Source organism: Corvus brachyrhynchos, unplaced genomic scaffold (assembly GCF_000691975.1).
Source record: "Corvus brachyrhynchos isolate BGI_N302 unplaced genomic scaffold, ASM69197v1 scaffold148, whole genome shotgun sequence".
NCBI lineage: Eukaryota > Metazoa > Chordata > Aves > Passeriformes > Corvidae > Corvus > Corvus brachyrhynchos.
The window spans coordinates 2,456,948-2,475,210 of record NW_008239785.1 but is presented as its reverse complement, the minus strand read 5'-3'; the positions used below and the strand labels follow the sequence as shown (position 1 = coordinate 2,475,210).

The 18,263-nt window shown below is 50.5% G+C and overlaps 1 protein-coding gene and 1 long non-coding RNA gene across 2 annotated transcripts in view; one reads left to right on the top strand and one right to left on the bottom strand.

The window, feature by feature from the left end:
* The first annotated feature begins 2,009 nt into the window (after positions 1-2,009).
* Positions 2,010-3,440, top strand: LOC108448876. The gene is made up of 2 exons (XR_001864937.1): positions 2,010-2,528; positions 3,184-3,440. It is a non-coding gene; the product is annotated as an uncharacterized LOC108448876 (long non-coding RNA).
* A 2,620-nt stretch (positions 3,441-6,060) lies between these two features.
* Positions 6,061-18,263, bottom strand: part of EVPL (envoplakin) — a 24,865-nt gene continuing 12,662 nt past the window's right edge. Inside the window, exons 12-23 of the mRNA XM_008640627.2 lie at positions 17,347-17,493; positions 17,048-17,202; positions 15,628-15,725; positions 14,890-15,071; positions 13,986-14,164; positions 13,431-13,569; positions 12,692-12,885; positions 12,199-12,349; positions 11,529-11,612; positions 11,333-11,443; positions 10,626-10,718; positions 6,061-9,871 (exon numbers count right to left, since the gene is read on the bottom strand). Coding sequence (XP_008638849.1) covers positions 6,425-9,871; positions 10,626-10,718; positions 11,333-11,443; positions 11,529-11,612; positions 12,199-12,349; positions 12,692-12,885; positions 13,431-13,569; positions 13,986-14,164; positions 14,890-15,071; positions 15,628-15,725; positions 17,048-17,202; positions 17,347-17,493 — 4,980 coding nt within the window. The 3' untranslated portion in view covers positions 6,061-6,424. The remainder of the gene's footprint in view (positions 9,872-10,625; positions 10,719-11,332; positions 11,444-11,528; positions 11,613-12,198; positions 12,350-12,691; positions 12,886-13,430; positions 13,570-13,985; positions 14,165-14,889; positions 15,072-15,627; positions 15,726-17,047; positions 17,203-17,346; positions 17,494-18,263) is intronic.

Here is an 18,263-nt window from a genome sequence, read left to right as displayed (position 1 = left end):
AAGCTCGTAACACAGGAACTAAATCATTGCTATACCTGCTTTTGTGGTGGAGTTTGGTTAGATAAGCTGAATTCTTTTTGGTCTTTGGGAGCGTGTGAGTGGGTTGTGTGTTGATTTGAGTTTGCCAGCCTGTAAAATCAACACTGGGACGCCTGTGATATAAAGCTCGTTTGCTGACAGAGTGTTGGAACTTAACTCTCTGTTGGGGTTTCCATTATTGATTTGTTTTCTGTGTGCGCGGCCGAAATCGCATTGGTGGACGCGCAGCGCCCTCTCGTGTCAGTGGGAGCGGGCGGGCAGGCGGGGGCACCCCCGGTTACAGCTCAGCTGCTCCCCCGCCGCCGTCTTGGCTCCGGGGAGGGGAAGAGGAGAGAGAAGAGAAGAAGAGACGGAGGAGAGAAGAGAAAACAGCCCAACTGCTGTGACTCGCAGCACAGCAGGCCGGCCCCGGCCCGGCAGGTTCTCGCCTGCTCCAGCGCCAGCCTCCTGGGCAGCGTCACCCCCCTGCTGCAGCCCAGAAGCAGCCGCAGGGACTCCCCGCGCCCAGGTAATCGTTGTATTCGCTTTCCAGCCGTTGTTATATACTTGTATTATTGAGTATGGGGGTGGTCTGTTCTAAAGCTAGAGTGGGAAATGATATCCCGAATTCTCCATTGAAATGTATATTGAACCACTGGGAAAAGATGAGAGGAGACTCACTACTTAAATCCTAACTAATCCAATGTTTTGGCCAGTGTATAAACTGGACAATGAGGCAAAGTGGCCAGAGAAAGGCACCTTAGATTATCACACCCTGCTACAGCTGAGGTTGTTTTGTAGAAGACAGGAGAAGTGGAATGAGATGCCTTACGTAGATCTGTTCTTTTCTTTAAGAAACCATCTGGAATTGCAAAGGGGGTGCCTACCCACCCTGTCAAACTCTCTCATGTTAGCTTTTGGAAAAGAAGGGGAAAAGGATAGGACATTGAAGCGATTTTTTTCCTCCTGTAGTATTGGGCACCACTGTTTGAAATGCCAAAGCTGATGGGAGGAGGATGATGTAGAAATGATGGAGGCACCAGACTCAGGAGATATGGGAATAGAGAATCTGCGTGTGCCTGATAAGGGGCAAGCACAAGGAGCAGATGAGCAGTCAGCTGGGAGGCAAGAGTTAATTTCAAGTCCAGTGATGGGGAGAACCCAGGGTGAGCAGGAGGTGAGAAAGCAGGAGGGGGATAAGCAGGAGGCGACAGCTCAGCTCTGGCCAGGGGTGGGATCTCACAGCCTGATAGTGGTGAAGGTCCCTTTCTCCCCAGTCGATCTTGAGGCATGGGTGAGACTGGCAGGGCCCTACAGAGAAGATGCAGAGAGAGTATTTAGAGTGTTTGAAACCATTCTCAAGGCCCAGAACCCAGATTGGGGGATTATACAAGTTCTGTTAGATACTCTGTTAGACTCTACAGAAAGAGAGATGGTACTCAGGACTGCTAGGAAGGAGGTGGACAGGACAGGTACAGCAGGTGCATTACCAGGAACTGTGGAAGAGCATTTTCCCTCGCAGGACCCCCATTGGGACCCTAACACAAAGGAGGAGAGGGTTTCTCTGGGACAGCATCAACAGTGGATATTATCTGGCTTTAGACATGCAATGCCAAAGGCAACCAATTGGTCTAAACTTTATGAGGTGAAACAAGAACTGCATGAGACTCCGACTGCATTTGTAGAACATCTAAGGGCAACTGCCAGGAGATACCCTAATATTGATCCAGAAAAGCCAGGGGAAGCTGTACAGCTGGCTTCCATTTTCATAGGGAACTCAGCACCAGATATTAGAAAGAAGTTACAAAAGCTGGAGGGAGCAGATTCTTGTGACCTAGGAAAACTCTTACAAGTGGCCTGGATAGCTTTTAATAATACAGGACAAAAGGAAGAAAACAAAATCCGGGAGAGAGAAAAGGAGAAGGAGCAGAAAGAAAAGAGACGGGAAATGGAATGGGAGAAGAGAAATAAGAAACGGGAAATGGAAAGGGAGGAGAGAGAAAAGAAACGGGAAATGGAAAGGGAGGAGAGAGAAAAGAAACGGGAAATGGAAAGAAAGGAAAGATGTAGGGATGCAATGCTAAGCGTAGCTCTGCAGAGGGCGCTACTTAACGGGAGAACGGAGAGGGGCTCTGCGCACGGAGAGCTGCGGCTGAATCCGTGCGGCTGCTGTAGAGGGCCTGGGCACTGGAAACGGGAACGTCCCAAGAACCTGAAAGGGCCGAAGGTAACAGAAACCCTTGAATGAACTAAAAAGGTTTGTCATTCTCTCAAAACCTCTTACCCTAAACACCCCAGTTCGCTCATTTCAGCCCGGGGATCACATACACGTCCAGACCTGGAAATCTGAGCCACTTCAGGAGCAGTGGAAAGGACCTGGTTCTGCTGACTACAAGAACAGCTGTGAAAGTAAAAGGAACTAACTCCTGGATACATTGCACCTGAATTCAGAGGACTCCTGACACCGGACCTTTGCAGCTGAAAAGACATCTGTAAATGAGCAGTGAAATGTATGGACTAATTATGGGAATTAGGTGGAAGTGTTGAAGAAAATTTAATATTGACTTTAATCCAAGGGTTTGGTAAGATGCACAATTTGTCCAGCATTACAGCCTGCCTCTTTGTCCCTAATTCAGCAGGGGAACCTATTTCTTGGGGAATTATCCCTATATATCTGTCAATGGTGATTCAGTATGGTAATCTGACGTTGCAAACCAGAATGGCCTTAGCTCTATTGCTGGGCAAAGAACAAGGGGGTTGTGGGTATTTAAAATTGGACAGAGAACATAGTTGTGTACACATCCCAAATGTAACAGAAGATCTCCAAAGACCACAAAATGTGGCCAGTTGCTGAGAATAGCAATGCTATCCTGAAACTAATTGGTTCAATGAAATTCTTCAAGGAATAGGGTGATGGTCCCTGAAAGGAAGGCTGGCTGGAATACTGGAAACCATCGTAACTGTGATTGTAGTTGTTATAATTATCAGCATTGCTACTGATTGTGTTTGCAAAATGGTCAGTCAATCTTGTGGGAATATAGGTGACTATAGATAGAAATCGAGTTGGAACTTACCAAATGGCCTTAAGGAATTTGAGATGTTTCAAAGGGGGGAAATGACACCAAAAGGGTTAATCGAGTTTCTGCTCTGTGTTTGTACTTTCAGCAAAGAAAAAGGCTACGCAGGAGCTGCTTTCTCAGCAAGGACATACTGAATTCCTAAAACATCTGGCTTAGGAATGCACCTACAGCCAAAACAAGGCTGTAAAAAAAGCTGAACCTGGGAGCATGGGGATGGTTTAATGGTAATGGGCACTTATAATATGCATGTGGTGAGTGTATATAAGCAATGCACTTGTAGTGAATCGTGCACACGTTAGGTGGAGCTTATCCTGTAATAAATGATGCCCCTTCTTAATACTACATTGGTTTTAAGGAGTTTTATTTTACTCAGTTTTCAGTGAATTTCAGTGACAGAACAAGGGGCTGATGGTTCTGCAGTCCAGTGATGTCTCAGTGTGGGGTTGCTTTCCCTTAGAAGTTCCAACACACTATTTCAGAGTTATGTTCTACTTATTTAAATACTCAACAGACAGATCTAATTTATGGAAGCCAAACTTCTGCACTCCTGTTTTTCATGCATGTGCACACATGCTCTCCTAGTAACAGCACTCCCAAAAAACCAATTTCAGCACAACCTGACAGCTGTGCTCCTTCATCTCATGGCCTCTGTGTGGTGACAGCCAGCTTGGAGGCACACATTTGTGGATGAATCCATGGAGACATGGATGAATTCTGCTGTGGGAATCATTTCCCTGCCTTTGCATACATGTTGTAAAGTCAACGTTCTGCTGTTTGCTCTATGCAAACAATGCTCATGTTTTACCAGACAAACTGTTTGCAGAAGAGGTAAAGGAGGAGGGAGGGGACTCCTCGTATAGGTTCCATGTGAAGGTTTATTCATGAAGGAACTAGGGACGAAGAGCCAAAAATAAGCCAGCATCCAGGGATTTTATAGTGGGGGTAAGTAAGGTGGGGATAAGGGACAAGCCAATGAAATAGAGGTATTGAATCTGAGGGGTTGAATCTGAGGGAACCAATGGGAACAACACATAGGCGGGACCAAGGGAAGCAACCAATGGGATGTCGAGGAGAACAGAACTTTCTAGAACTAATACATGGTTAACTAGGGGAAATGGATATATACAACTTCATACATAAAACAGGAAGGGAAAAACATCGACCAATCAACTTGAAATACACAAATTACTGAACCGGGGGGTTCACCCTAACTGCAGAGTGAGTTGTTAAACATTGGTGCCTAACCACCACAGTGTAGATTCTGGAGGTTCCTCTGGGGTCAGGGTGGCTGCAGCCATTTGCACTGCCACATGGCACCATCACCTTGTGCTTGGGAAGGGAGGAAAAGTTCTAGCTGGCTTTTTCTGAGCAACTCACAACCCTGCCAGACAGCCAGGCTTTGGGGAAAGCGTCATGTCTGAGTGGTGCTTCATATGGACACATCAGGACATGACCTCAGCTACTTTGTGCAGGTAAGGGCCACTTGGTAAAAAACAAAAGGATTTTAGTGAGTGTTTTGCAGACTTGACTAAACTGCTCAGCCACGCCATCATCTCTTAACAACTTCACCCAACCCCAGGTAAATCCCTCCTGCCACAGTTAGGGAGCACTTTGTCCAAACTGATTAACTGCCTGCCTAATCACCAGGACTCCAAATCTCATAGTTACAGAGCATTCCCCCAAACCATTAATCACCCCACAGAGCAGGGTGAGGAAGGCTGGCAGCAAACTCACCTGCTGGGCTGAGCTGCAGCAAAGGCAGCAGCTCTGTTTCTGATGGACCCTCCTGCTTTCAGCCAGCCAAGGGAAGCAAAGCCAAGGCACAGCAAGGCTGCTCCCAGCAGCTTTGAAGAGCTGGAACCCGAGGATTCCTGGGTTGCACTGGGACAGGATCCTCACCTGGCCATGCTCCAGTGCTTCAGGGGCTGTTGGGCAGAGTTTGTCTCCTGGTCCATGACTGCCCAGCTCCAGCCCTTGCTGCTGGCCCAGACCAGCAGTGCCAGCAGTGTTCTACCAAAGGAAGCAGGCTGGGAATAGATGTTTCAGGGTGTGTGCAATGGTTTTCCCTACTGTAAACCAAAAAATTGCCCAGCATTGATCATGGCAGCTGAGATGGCCACGAACAGCAGCCATAGGCCTGACAATCACCAGAGTCCCTGCAGAGCCTGGGACAGAGCCTGGGACAGAGCCTGGGCAGATCTCAGACTGGAAGCTTGGTGTTAGAGATTATTAATGCTGGGGACTACCTACCAGCAGGAGGGTAGTGGGAGCTGAGTGTGCTGAGCCTGCCAGAGTGCAAACAGTTTCTTCCTGGAGCCCAGACTTCAAATTCCAGCTAGGCTATATGGAAATAGAGGTTATGCTGCTGCTCTGGTGGGTGAAGGTGGGGGAGAAAACCTCTACTCTCATGGATTATTTTGGGTATGTTGGAGTTCCTGAATAGCATCATCTAAAAGAGCCTTTGGGAGAGGGAAAGGAGCAGCTAGTATCAATAGAAAGTAATTTTCTCACCCCATAAACCCAGGGGATGCTCTGCAATAGGGTAGATACTAGGGAGGAATATTTGGGATGTGAGACTTGCTTGTGTCAGGAAGGACTGAGCAGTGGAAGTTACACAGAAGAATAACTTCCTTTTAGTTCACCTAAAGAAATAGCAAGTGCAGGTTTTCCAGTACTGTTGGGTGGGACTGCACCCCTTTGGCGTTCAAGTCCCTCTTTTAGAGGTGTCCAAATGACCAGGAAGCAAAGTCCCGTTGGTTTTCAGTTTTACAGACAAATATAACAAAATCTTTGAAAATATGGACTCATAGGCAGAAGGACATTTTAGGTGGTTCAGTGCTGGGAGATGAGGGAGAGCAAACCCTCTGTGGATTGGGCTGCAGGGCATGGGATTGCATGGGGGAGGAGTAGCTGTGCCTTCAGCCACATGGCAGCCACAGCCTGCAGAGAAAACACAGCCACAGACACTCACTTGCTAAGTTTATTGCATGCAGAATGACCCAACTGGAAAACGCTCTGGCTCTCCCCCCTTTCTGGGCATAGCCACGTTTAACCTACTGCCCGTGGAGTTCTTGCAATCAGCCTCTCTCTGGGCTGATTAGGGAACACCACCTGGGGACTGTGGGGGCCCCTCTGTGGCCGGCCCATGACCATGTTTTCTTCCTCACACCGCTGAGCTGTGTTGGGAAGCAGGTAGCTAAGAGAGAAAAGTAGGCAGCCCTAAATGCTAGATGCTCCATTCCTGTGAGCCTGCTGCCCCGTGGGGAGAGGTGTTCTGAAGGGATGAACTCCTGAAGGAACCAGCCCCAGTATGTGCCTGAATTCATTCAATGCCTGAACCGTGAAAGCCTGGGGGAACGGCTCGCCTGGTGGTACCGCTGATACCCCTCCGACGCGGCCGGGAGCAGCAGAAGGTGGCTCAGAGAATCCTTCTGGCAGAGGGCCATGGCCTCCTTGTAATTTATCTTCTCTTTACTGACAGGGTCAATGAGATCTTTTTCATAGTTGGACTCATCCTGGAGCCTGTTGGCCAGGTTGCTCGTTATCATCCCTGTCTGGACAGCTTCCAGCACAGGGATGCGACCAGTTTTCTTGGGATCGATGAGCCCTCCAGTTAGATGCTGGACTTGAAGGTAGGGGAAAGCACTGTCCTTGGTCATCCAACCCTTCTGGACTGCTTCCCCCACAGACAGCCTTCGCTTGGTCACTGGGTCCTCAATGCCTGTGAAAGCTTTCTGGGCATTGAGCAGTCTCTGCATGTAGGTCCTGTCAATCAGCCCCCTCTCGATCGCCTTATGGACCGAGAACCGGTCCCTGGAAATGAGGTCTATGATGCCCCCCGTGGCAGCCTGGGCTTCCAGGAGCTTCTGAGCTGTCATGGGATCGAGCAGCTTCTTCGCAACGGCAGTTTTGATGTTGTACTTGGTGTCGGTGGTGGTGTCATACACCCCGGCGATGGGAGATGTGTCATCAGATATGCCCTTCTGTGAGGCTGGGGGGAAGAAGGTTTGTGTTTGGTGGGTGGTGGGTGATGTGAGCGGGGATTTGGAGATGATGGAGCCAATTGAGAGGGATGAGGGAGGCTTGGTTTCCCCAGCCACCAGCAAGGCGAATTCAGAGATGGGAATCTTGCCATCCCGGTACAGCTGGTACTCCTCCTTTGTGATCCTCCTCAGCCTTAGCGCATCATCGATGGAATACTGCTTCCCACTTTTCTTGTCAAGGAGAAGTGAGACTTCCCCATTTGGACCCAGGGTGGTGACTTCTTCCCAGTCACACTCCAGCTCTTGCAGCTGGATGTACTGGCCTCTGTCTATGATACCTCGCTTGTAGGCCTCATAAGGAGACATGTCCTTCCCTGTGTCAGGGTCCAAGATAGAGATCTTGGTGGAGAGGTTTGTCTCTCTCATCTGGGTCTCATGATTGATTTCTTCACGGTTGACCTTTGACTGGAGATCCCGAATGAACCTCTCCTTGTTGTAGATCTGGTCCTTCTCCCTAAGGATGTCTGCCTCCAGCAGGGAAACCTCATGTTCCAGCTGCTTCTTCTTCTGCCTGTCATTCTCAGTCCGCTGGCTGAGCAGTTTGGATTCCTCCCGAAGGAAGAGGACTTTCTGCTGCTTCTGCCTCTCCAGCTCCCGCAGTTCACTCTCCAAGTTGGCTCTCTCCTGGATGGCCAGGTTCCTGGCTTTCTGCAGCTCCGTCTCTTCACGAGCCCATGTCCTTTTCATGCCTTCAGCTCTCTCGATCTTCTCCCGGAGCCGCCGTACCTCTTCTTCTGCCTTTTGCTTGGCTCCCCTCTCCCTGCTCAGCAGCTCCCAGATGCGTGCACGTTCACTCTCCAGTGCTCTGTCCTTTTCCACTCGAATCACCTCCTTGTAGATGGTCTTCTCCTGGGATTTGGTTTTCTGCAGGACATCGACTTGCACCTGCAGGTTCTTGCATTCTCTCTGCAAGCTCAGCACCTCCATCTTCTCCCGGTCCAGCGCCAGGCGCAGGTTGCTGGCAGACTGTTCCAGGACTGGATCCTTCTCCAGCTTGACCACTTCTTCCATAATGATCTTTTCTTGCACTGGGGCTGGGCTCTCCTCCAGCTCCTTTATTCTCAGTGTAATTTGTCTCATCTCCTTCTCCAGTGCAAGCCTCTTGCTTCGATCCTCCTGAAAGTTGAGCAATTTCTCTTGCTCTTCCACCAGCACACGAACCTGCTGCACGTCGCGTTCCAGGCGACGCCTGTTGCTCACCTCCTCATCCAGATTCCGTCTCAGCCTGCTGTGCTCATCTCGGAGCTTTGGATCCTTTTGGGTCAGTATCACCTCTTGAACAACCACCTTCTCCTCTGGCTTCCGCCTCTCCAGCAGCATGTATTTATTCTGCAGGTCATAGATGGCATCCTCTGCAGCTCTCCTCTTCTGGGACATGTTGCGCACCTCCTGACGCAGGCGATCGGCTTCTTTCTCCAAGAGCGGATCGTTCTCATAGCGGATGACTTCCTTGTTGACCAGCTTGGTTTCCACCTTGGATCTCTCCCTCCTCCATTCATCCCTTTCCCCCTGCAGCCTAATGAGCTGCTCCTGGGTCCTGCCGTTGGTGTTCACAAGTTCGTTGAGCTGCTCTTTCAGCCTGTCAATTTCTCTGAGAATCTCTGGACTCTTTTCATGTTTCACCACCTCCTCTATGACCTCCTTAAACTCCACCTCTGGTTTCTGTGACCTGAGGACTTTGAGCTCTGCTAAGGCCTCTTCCACTTCACTGTCAATCTTCGTCCTTTTCAGAGTGATTTCCTGCAGCTCCCTTTTCAGGTGTGCAATCTGCCGCTCCGTTTCAGGGTCCACCAGGAAGATCTCATTGACCCTCTCTTTCACCTCTATCCTGGGTTTTTGCTTCTCTGCAATGCTGTACTGGCTCTGCAGCTCTCCCAGCTCACCTGTAAGCATCAAGTTTTTGCTCCTCTCTTCTTCAATCAGAGTTTTAAGCTTGGAAGTCTCTTTCAGTAACTCTGGGTCCTGCTCTACCTGCTTGACCTCCTTAACAATAATTTTGGGTTCTGCTGTTTCAATCAGTCTTTCCACCTCCTCAATCTTGTTCTTCACTTTTACTATTGCTTCTTCTGCAGACTTTCTTTTGAAGGATTCCTCATCAATTTGTAACTGCAGGTTCCTAACAGACTTCAGCATTTCTGGGTTTTTCTCCAGTTTGATGAGCTCCTTCACCACCACTTTCTCCCGGATGTTGGGCTGCTTTCTCTCCAGCATGTGCAGCTCCCTCTTATGCTGCTCAAGTTCAGAAGCAGCAGCCAAGCCTTCCTCCTGGAGACGCTTGATCTCCTGACGAAGACTGGCTGCTTGGCCATCCAGGCTTGGATCCTTCTCAATTTTTGTGATCTCTTTGGTGAGGAGCTGGGCAGGAGTGACCTTCTTCTCGCTCTCCATCTGGGCAAGCTTACGGCTCATCACATCAATGTCTTCTTGCAGGCTCTGCCTCTTTTTGCCTTCCTCTTCAATCTGCTGTACCATCCTAGACAGGTTGCTCTCCACCTGGGGGTCTCTGTAGTATTCAATCACCTCCTTTTCTTCCACTCTTTCAATGGGCTTCTGAGTTTTCAACATCAGCAGCTTGTTTCTGTGTTCCTCCAAGTCCTCTTCAATCCTGGCCACTTTCCTCCTTTCCTCCTCCAGCTGCGATTTCAACCCCTCAGACTCCCTGCTTGTGGCTTTGTTTTCAGATTTCTGGGTTTGCTCATGTACAGCTTCAATATCCTCATGCACTTCCTTCTGTAAGGGAAAAACAAAAAAAAATTTTAAAAAAGGCAGGGAAACCAAGTATCTCTTTTAAGGTGACTCAGAGATCTTTTAAATGACATGGCATGGTGGGAGGCAAAACTGGCACAAAATCCCCAGGCAGTCTTCAAAAAGGCTGTTTGTAAATGGAAAATGAGGACACAATCCCATCATGTCAAGCAACTGACTTGGTGTGTCCTCCCGTTGAGATGGAGGTGCTGCAGCAGCCCACAAAGGTGCTTTGTGCTGCCTTCTTGTAGCTGTAGCTGAGGGAGAGCATCACAGCCAGTCTCCAGCTTAAACTGACTTAAAGTCACCCAGTCCTGAGACCTTTCCTACAGGTGGTTCAAACCTTAGAAAGGTATAAAAATCCTATTGCTTTGAAGTGTTTCCAGAAGGTGGTGAGCACTAAATTCCAGCCACACCCACAAACAAATCTGAAATTCTCAGTCTGTGAATGCTGATGAGCTATAGCTAAGAGAAGTGGACTTAAAAGCCCTAATCGTTTTTTCCAAGCATAAACTACAGCTTCAGTAACAAGCGAAGGGCCCCCAGAGGTGATGAGAGTCACAACCCAGGATCAGTGTCAGTGCAACTGTGGTTTCTTGTGGTCTGTTTCTCAGAGGGGTTTCCATTCCTGTCCTTCCTCACACCTGGATGTGGAGACTCAGGGAGGGGTGGGGAAGCCCCAGGCTGAGCAGATTTGGACCCCAATCTAGAGTACCCCAATCTTGCAGTGAGCTGGTACCTTCTCAATGATCTTCTTGGCAAACTCCAGCCGGCTGAGCTGCTGTTTATTTTCTGCTGCCAGCTCCATGTAGAGCTTGGTAACATCATTTTCCTGCAAAAGAAAGAGCGGTGAGAGGCTTTTCCCCTCACCCTGACACAGTTCTGTTGCATGGCAGACTCTGCCACACCTTGTTTCACCTGGCTGAGTTTTGTGTATAGCACAATTCTAGGGATTAGTGTCTTCCCATCTGACTCTTTAGAGAGATGCAGAGTCTAAGGACTCATGCAGGAGACCCTGTCCCTGTTATTTGAATGCCTGTTAGATGCTTGCAGGCCTACACAGGTTCCAGTTTTCCAAATTCACACATGGAGGGCAGTCAGCAAAAGCCTCAAGGTGATGTAGGAGAACCGGGCTGCAACTGGGAAGAGCACAGAGGAACTCTGGCTCCTTCCTCTCCCCACACACCTACCCTGTAAGTTTTATCTTCATACACAATGTGGTAAGGAGCATCAGCAATCTCAACCAAGGTGCCAGGCACAACCCTAATTCAGGATCTCACATGCTGCTTTGCCCCATGGACCAAGGGGTCCCCCAAGGACTTTGACTCTGGGATTAGGACCATAATCAGCGGTGGCTGTAAGAGTGGATTAAGGCCTTGCAGAGGACACTGGGGCATGGGTAATGAGCTGGACAATGGTTTCCATGCCTTCATCTTAACATTTTACCTGGGCCTGGATGCTTTCCTGCAGGGGGGTCACACGCAGCCTCTTTGCAGCAGAGTCGGTCAGGGAAGGGTCCAGAGAAGAGCTGTATTTGCCTGCTTCAAGCTCATAGTCCTGTTCAGAGCAGAAACACGAGAATCAGGTAGGATCTCTTGGGTGAAATGCTAAGGCAGTAATAAATGGGAAAACCCATCCTTACATTGAGTGTGGACTGCACATTCTGGGACAGCCTGACCAGGGCGTTCTTCTCAGGCTCCTTGCTCTGGATCTCCTCCACCAGCCTCTGCAGGAGACACACACGGTGTTAGGGACACACTGAAATCCAGCTGCCTGGTAATACTCATGCAGCCTAGAGAGTCAGCTCAGCTGAGGGAATGGTGGGAACAGGAAGACATTTAGGAAGAGTCTCCAGGGTTTTAGGATATCTCAGCAGTGCTATCACTTGCCCAGGACCTCCCCCATGGATTTATCACAAATAAGATAAATAGCAGCCAACGCAGAGACCTCCCCAACTCCTCGTCTGAGCTAGAGAGTTTAGAGTCTGCTCAAGGAGAGGAAAGTGAAGGACCTGGATGCAGCATCTCAGTCCAAAGTACAATGTTTCAGGATCTGAAAGGGTCCTCTCCACAGAGAGGATTTCAACCTGGAGGTGACTGGCACAGAGGAGGACACCAGCACTGTAGATAAACCCAGCAAGGTGAGGTAACACCAGGTAACACCATCTGTGGGCTGCAATCCTTCTCTAGTTCTTTCACTGTGATGGGGGAGCACACAGCTACGAGCTGGCTGGTACTATTTTGCATGTGCTGTTCACAAGCAAATTGCCCCATCCCTGTAAAGTTACAGGGTATTCTTGCCCTGGAACACACCTTCTGTGCCTGCAGCTTGTAATTGATCTGGCTTGGCCCATCAGTGGTCTTCACTTGGTGCTTGGGCAGGTTGTTCATCCAGAACATCAGGTTCTCATTGGAGTTTTGGAACTGCTGGTAGGTGAGGCTGATGTTTCTGAGGGTCTTCTCTCTGCACAGCACAAAAGCAGATAGGAATGTTAAGGGGAAGGGCAAAGATTCATGTGCAAGTTCCTAGGAAGACACTAAAGTGAAAATATCACCACAACAAACACCAAGATAACAAAAACAGGGGGGTGACAGCTGATCCCTGAGTGGGGAGCACAACTCTGGAAGCTCAAAGCCTGTGCTGTGAGTAGGAAAGTGGCAACTACACAGCAGGACACAACTGGTCCTCAATGTTACAGGACTGTGGTCAGGATCAGGGTCCTGCAATGAAGAACATACTCAGGGCTCTGACCCCTCCCCATCCACCTTAGCTAAGAGGAGCAGAGATGACCCCACAGTTCCTCACCGCTGATCCAGCTGGTCAGCCACGGCGTGGTAGCGATCGTTGAGGAGCTGCACCTCCCGCTTCTGCCGGGGCAGGTCAGGGCAGTACTCCTGGAAGTTGTTCTGCACAGCACTGCAGCTGTGCTCAGCATCCTTGAGCCCCCGGTTCAGCTTCAGCACACAGTCCTCCTGGGCCACCAGGTCCCGCCTCATCTTCTGCAGGGGGGAGAAAAGGCACCTCCAGGTTTGCAGCAGTCAGTGCAACACCCGAACACCCTCCTTAAAGTGTCACTAACTGTGGGAGCTGGGGGATGGTCAGGCTCTCCAAGGTGGAAGAGGTGGAGCAGTGAGGCTTATTTGAAGCTGGGAAGCAAGGTTGGACAGCGCAGGGAGCAGAACAGAGAGATTTTGAGGAAGGAAAAAAATAAAGTCTCTGTGGGTGCTAAGGATGGGGCAAGGAGATTGGGAGCAGGAAATATTAGGGATAGGTGTGAGGCAGAGCAACAGAGATTAGATGCTAAGGGGGTCATGATGTCTTTTAGGGACCCCAAAGGGAGGGACAGAGGGACAAAGTTTTTTGCTGTCCAGTGAAAGCAGGTGAGCCTGAAACACCAACATTAAACCTTCAAGGAACGAGCCCTTAAAAAGGCTTCATTGCTGGTGCCTCAAGGTGCTCAAATCAGCAGAGTCCAGCTCCTCCCACCCTGCTCCCCGAGCTCAGGGATCTCCCATCCTTAAGGAAGAGCCTGATGCTCCCTTACCTGCAGATCGTTGGCTCGATCCTGCAGGGCATTGGGGGATGCAGGAATGATGCTGTCCTGAGCCAGCTTGGCCTCGAACGTGCTGACAATCTTGTCTGTGTTCTCAATCTGAGTCTCCAGGTTCAGGGCAGCCTTAGCCCTGGGAAAGGGGAAAACAACAGGACAAGGTTAGCTACAGAAACCCCATTCTTCTCCTTTTCTCCCTGTTTTTGGATGTTTAACCTTACTTAAGATTAGAGCTTCTGCAACATGTCAGAGAACAAGCAATGTGCACTCACACCCCTGTCGTGTTGCTCACGAGTCAGATATGTTGCAGTTCACCACACAGCAGAGCTGGGACACACACCCATTGTGGTGCATTTTCCACACTGGGGGGATCTGCCCACAAATTACACACAGGAACTCCTTCAGAGGTGCCTTTGATGATGGATGGGAGGTTTCCAACCTGCACTGGACCTCAACCACCACTCATATAGATGAAAAGCATTTTCTGTCATGCTTCTGTGTTGGCACACCTGTGCAAGGACACTTCCTTCCCTCATCCCCATCACTCACTTCTCGTTGTACAGGCTGGAGAGCATATTGACATCATTGTATTTGCTCCTGAGGGCATTCAGCGTGACTGGGAGCTGGGAAGCCGAGGTGCTGGTGGGTTTCTTGGAAAGGTAGGTCTCACACTCCTTCTGCAAGGCATCCTTGGCTGCCCCCAGGTTCTCAAGTTTCTTTGTTGTTTCCTGGCACACCAGATGGAAGCAGAGTCACCCAACACAGCCATAACAGTGCTGCTGTGGAAATATGTCTCCCTCAGGGGCGGATTTGGCTGTGGGGCTCAGGGCGTGGTACCCCTCTCATAAGGAGCTGCCCCTTGGGGCACAGCCCCATCCAGACTGTGGCTGTCTGGCAGTGGCAGGGTGTGGGAAAGAGATCCAAATAGACAGAGATGGAAAAAACCTACCTGCCTGAGCCCATCCTGCTGCTGGGGCTGGATAAATACTCACAGATGAAGCTGTAAGAAGCTGAAATACTGCAAACCCAGACCTTAACCCAGAGGAAAGGAGGGGGGCTCCAGGGCACTGCCTCTTTTCCTGTCCCACTGACGTTTACCAGTCTGTACTTCCCATCAGGTGAGCCAAAGCTGGCCCTTAGATTAATTCCCTTTATCCCTTAGCCTTTTTGTTACAGACTTGAGAATGCAGGGTGACAGCATTCCCAAGACTGGCACCTGGATCACAGCTCTGAAATGAATGGACCCTCTTGCTCCAGAGCCAAGGGAAGGGCCTGCATTTTCTGAGGGTTTGATTTAGTCCCATTTCAAGGGCTCAAGCCAGCCTGAAACCCTTGAAATTGCAGCATGGTTTTCTCCTTTGGAGCACCAGCTGTCATCTCCCATGTTATTCCCACGTCACCCTGCTTTGGGCCAAGGACCCAGCACTACCAAACTGCTCCTGCTCCAACTCACCTGCTGCTGTTTGATCCTCCTGCCAAGGTCATCTGTAGGGTCGCTGTAGTTCACAGGAGACCTCACTCGGTTCAAGACCTCCTTCTCTACCTGGACCAGGTCCTTGCCAACACGATCCAGGCTGCTGAGGAGCCGGTCAGCTTGGGGATCATCCTGGACTGCTGGAGGGTTCCTGGATAGAGCTGTAGTGAGACATATCTTAGGTTAATCCCCAGATTTTAGCTCTGCCATGGTGAGCCAGAGCTCAAGTCCAAAGGAGGGACAAAGCCAAATGCTGCCATGCAGACACATCCCTTCTCAGCTTTGCTGGGAGCCTTTGAACTACAGCTGTGGGAATAACACAGATAACCCAGGGTTGGGATTTAGCCATGGCTGTGCCTGCTTATCCCACAGCCCCCAGCTAGGGAAGAGAACTGCAAGGGACCCAGATTACAAAGCAGGTTTAATTAAGGTTTCTGGATAGGCACATCCCCCTGAAATCCTAAATACCCTGCAGCTGTTGATGGAGCTGGAGGTCAATCTCAGAGGCCTGAGAAGGGCAGCAGACTTTAAGTGAATTGCTGAGGCAGGAGTCAGGTTATCCTGTCAGCTGTTCCTTGCCATGGAGGAGAAGGCAGCCTCCCACAGGGACCTCTGCAGGTGTCTGTGTGTGAACTGCAGGTGCCTCTGCCCACCTTGGGTGGGTGCTCTGTTGCCAGGGCTGCCTCTGGAGAGGGCTGGACTATCCAGCTGACAAACCTTGCTGGCTGGGCTGGACCTGCTCCTTTTGGCTGCGTCTCAGGGTGTTCTGAACCTCTGCTCGCTTCTGCTTCACCGTGTTCAGTTCCCCTTCCAACCTGTGAGCAGAGAGGGGCATCATCAGCCAGGAAGGGACACAGAGCTGAGCAAGCCTTGACAGAGCCCTGCACAGCAGCAGCTGCACGGCTGTCCTGGGGAGCTGGCCCCAAAGGCAAGGGAAGGTGTCCTCAAAGGCTGGGAGCCTGCAGCCTGTTGTAACTTGGAGACATCCCCTAGGAAAGGGAATGACAGCAAGAGCAGCTGGTTGGTTTGAGCAGCTGAGTTCTCCCAAGGAAGCCAGTGTTTCCAACTCTCAGCAGAAGCTACCAAAGCTGGAAATGTATTTCATATGGCTGCAGTGCTTTGCAGCCTTGCAGGAAGCGAGTACAAGTGGCTGCTTCTGTGGCTGCTGCACTGGAAATGCCAAGTCTTGTAAGGATGGTTCCTGCCTCATGAAACTAGGGCTGGGATCTGCCAGAGCTGGAAGGACAGAAAAATATTTCTGGGTGACAAAAGACTCATGGAAGGAGGAGGAGGGGGAACAGAAAGGACCAGGCCAGTTCTCATCCCTGCTGTGGATTGTTCCAGCTAAACACTGTGGGCTAAAACCAGCAATTCCCAGCTTGCCTGGCTGCTGTCAGATGAGGGCTGTCCCTCTGTGCAGAGGAACTGAATTTCTATTTTAAAACATGCATGAAACCCATAAATCCAAAGGCTTCAATAGTCTGGGATGTGTGAAGAGGGGCACACACTGAGGAAGAGCAACACAATGCAGCAATGACACCCATGGCACTGGGGACCAAAGCTCCCACCCTGGGCATGCCTGCATAGCTCCAAGTCTGGGCTGTGGCCTTTCCTCAGCACTGGAGCAGCACTGATTTACCCAAACACCTGAGGCCATGATTAAAAAGGCAATGCCGACCTCCCTGCACCACCGCCCCATCCTGTGGGAACAGCAGGAGCAGGCAGGCAGCAAACCTACACAGAGGCTCAAGGAGCATTTCTCAGTCTCCAGCTGGGGCTGGCTGAGAGGAGATACCACAGATAACTCTGTCCTGTTTGGCAAGTCCCAAGCTCCAGACTGATTCTGCAATGAATTTAGTCAAACCTATGCGAGTCACATGTTTCAGTGAAGAAATCAAACCTGATTGCCAGAAAACTCTTTGACAGTGAGGGCTGTGCAGCGTGCAGGGATGTTGAGGAACGGCAGGCACCTGGGTGAGATACCTGGGTGCAGGGAAAAATCCCCCTCCAGGAGGGATTCAGTACTAGATAGTCGAGAAGCCTGTCCCCAGCTGCTGTTTCTCTGCAGTCAGGCTGGTTATGACCCAAGAGAGAGTCTAAATGTCTCTCTGGGTCAGGGTCTCTGCTGCAGACTCACCTATTGACCTTGTCTATGGACTCAGGGTCAGGAGGAGGGATGGAGAAACAAGCAGAAGGTGCCTCCCGGACCACGCCAGTGCTGCTCTGCACCACCCACATCTGGGGGTTGCTGTTGTCCTTCAGAGTGTACTTGTCCCCTCTGGTCAGCTGCACCTGGGAGAGAACACAAAACCCAGTGAAAGGCTTGGCTTCCTGGCACTAGGACGGTTCCTCCCACCACAGAGCCAAGGTCTGGAGCAACCAGAGAAGAATCCACTTCTCTGTCTCTTCTGAGGGTGCTGCTAGTCTGGCCCTCACCTCCCCAGCATCCCAGTCACAGAGGGTGTCCAGGGTGAGGGGCTGGGAGGGACGTGTCCTGCGCAGTTTCAGTGGGCTGATCTCTTTGCTCCTTCTCTTCAGGTCAGCGATGCTCTTCTCTGCCTGTTTCAACGCCTTCTCCTCATTCTAGACAGAACAGGGGAGACAGTGGTTGTGACCAGGTTGGGATAAAACAGAAGGGGAGGGTCACACTACAGTGATTATGCTGGGACCCATCTGTCCTTGTGGGGTGGAGTCGGGAGTTTCTCCATTCTAGATCCCTCCATGTCCCTTCTTCCCCTTTTCATTACCAGCACTCTCCTCAGTTTCCTTTGCTCACAGATCTGCCCTTGAGGACACAGCCTGGGTTAACCTTAGGTGAACCCACACTGTCATATCAAATATCCCAAACAAGTTTTCCTATTCCGAAATGGAACACCGGCCTGCCAAGAGGTGGCTGCATTCCAGTGTCAGAAAGTACCAAGATTCCAGCATCTCTTGAGAGCAAAATGTGTTGCATGCTTGGGAAGATACCGTGGTGAACGTGTCCCCTCCCTCTCTCCGGGGCAAATCTTCCTTTCCTATCTGCATCTCACCCCTGAGGTCAGATTTCTTTATTCCCACCCTTGCCCTTGGCTCATGAGAATGCTGAGGAGATGGGAGGATCTTTCCCTGCTTGGATGCCAGCGGCTCACACTCTGCAGGCCCTCTAATCCAAGTGTCTTATGTTAAGGACAACACATGGCTCCTCCCTGCACTTCTCCTTTGCTCTGATGGTGACCTGGGGCCTGGCTGGGTGTCACTGATGGGGACAGTGACATCCCAGGGCAGTGTGAGCAGCATGGATCTTCTGGGCTTCCCCCTCCCTTGCACAGAGCTGGGCTGAGCTCTCCCTGTAGGATTATTTACCCACCTCT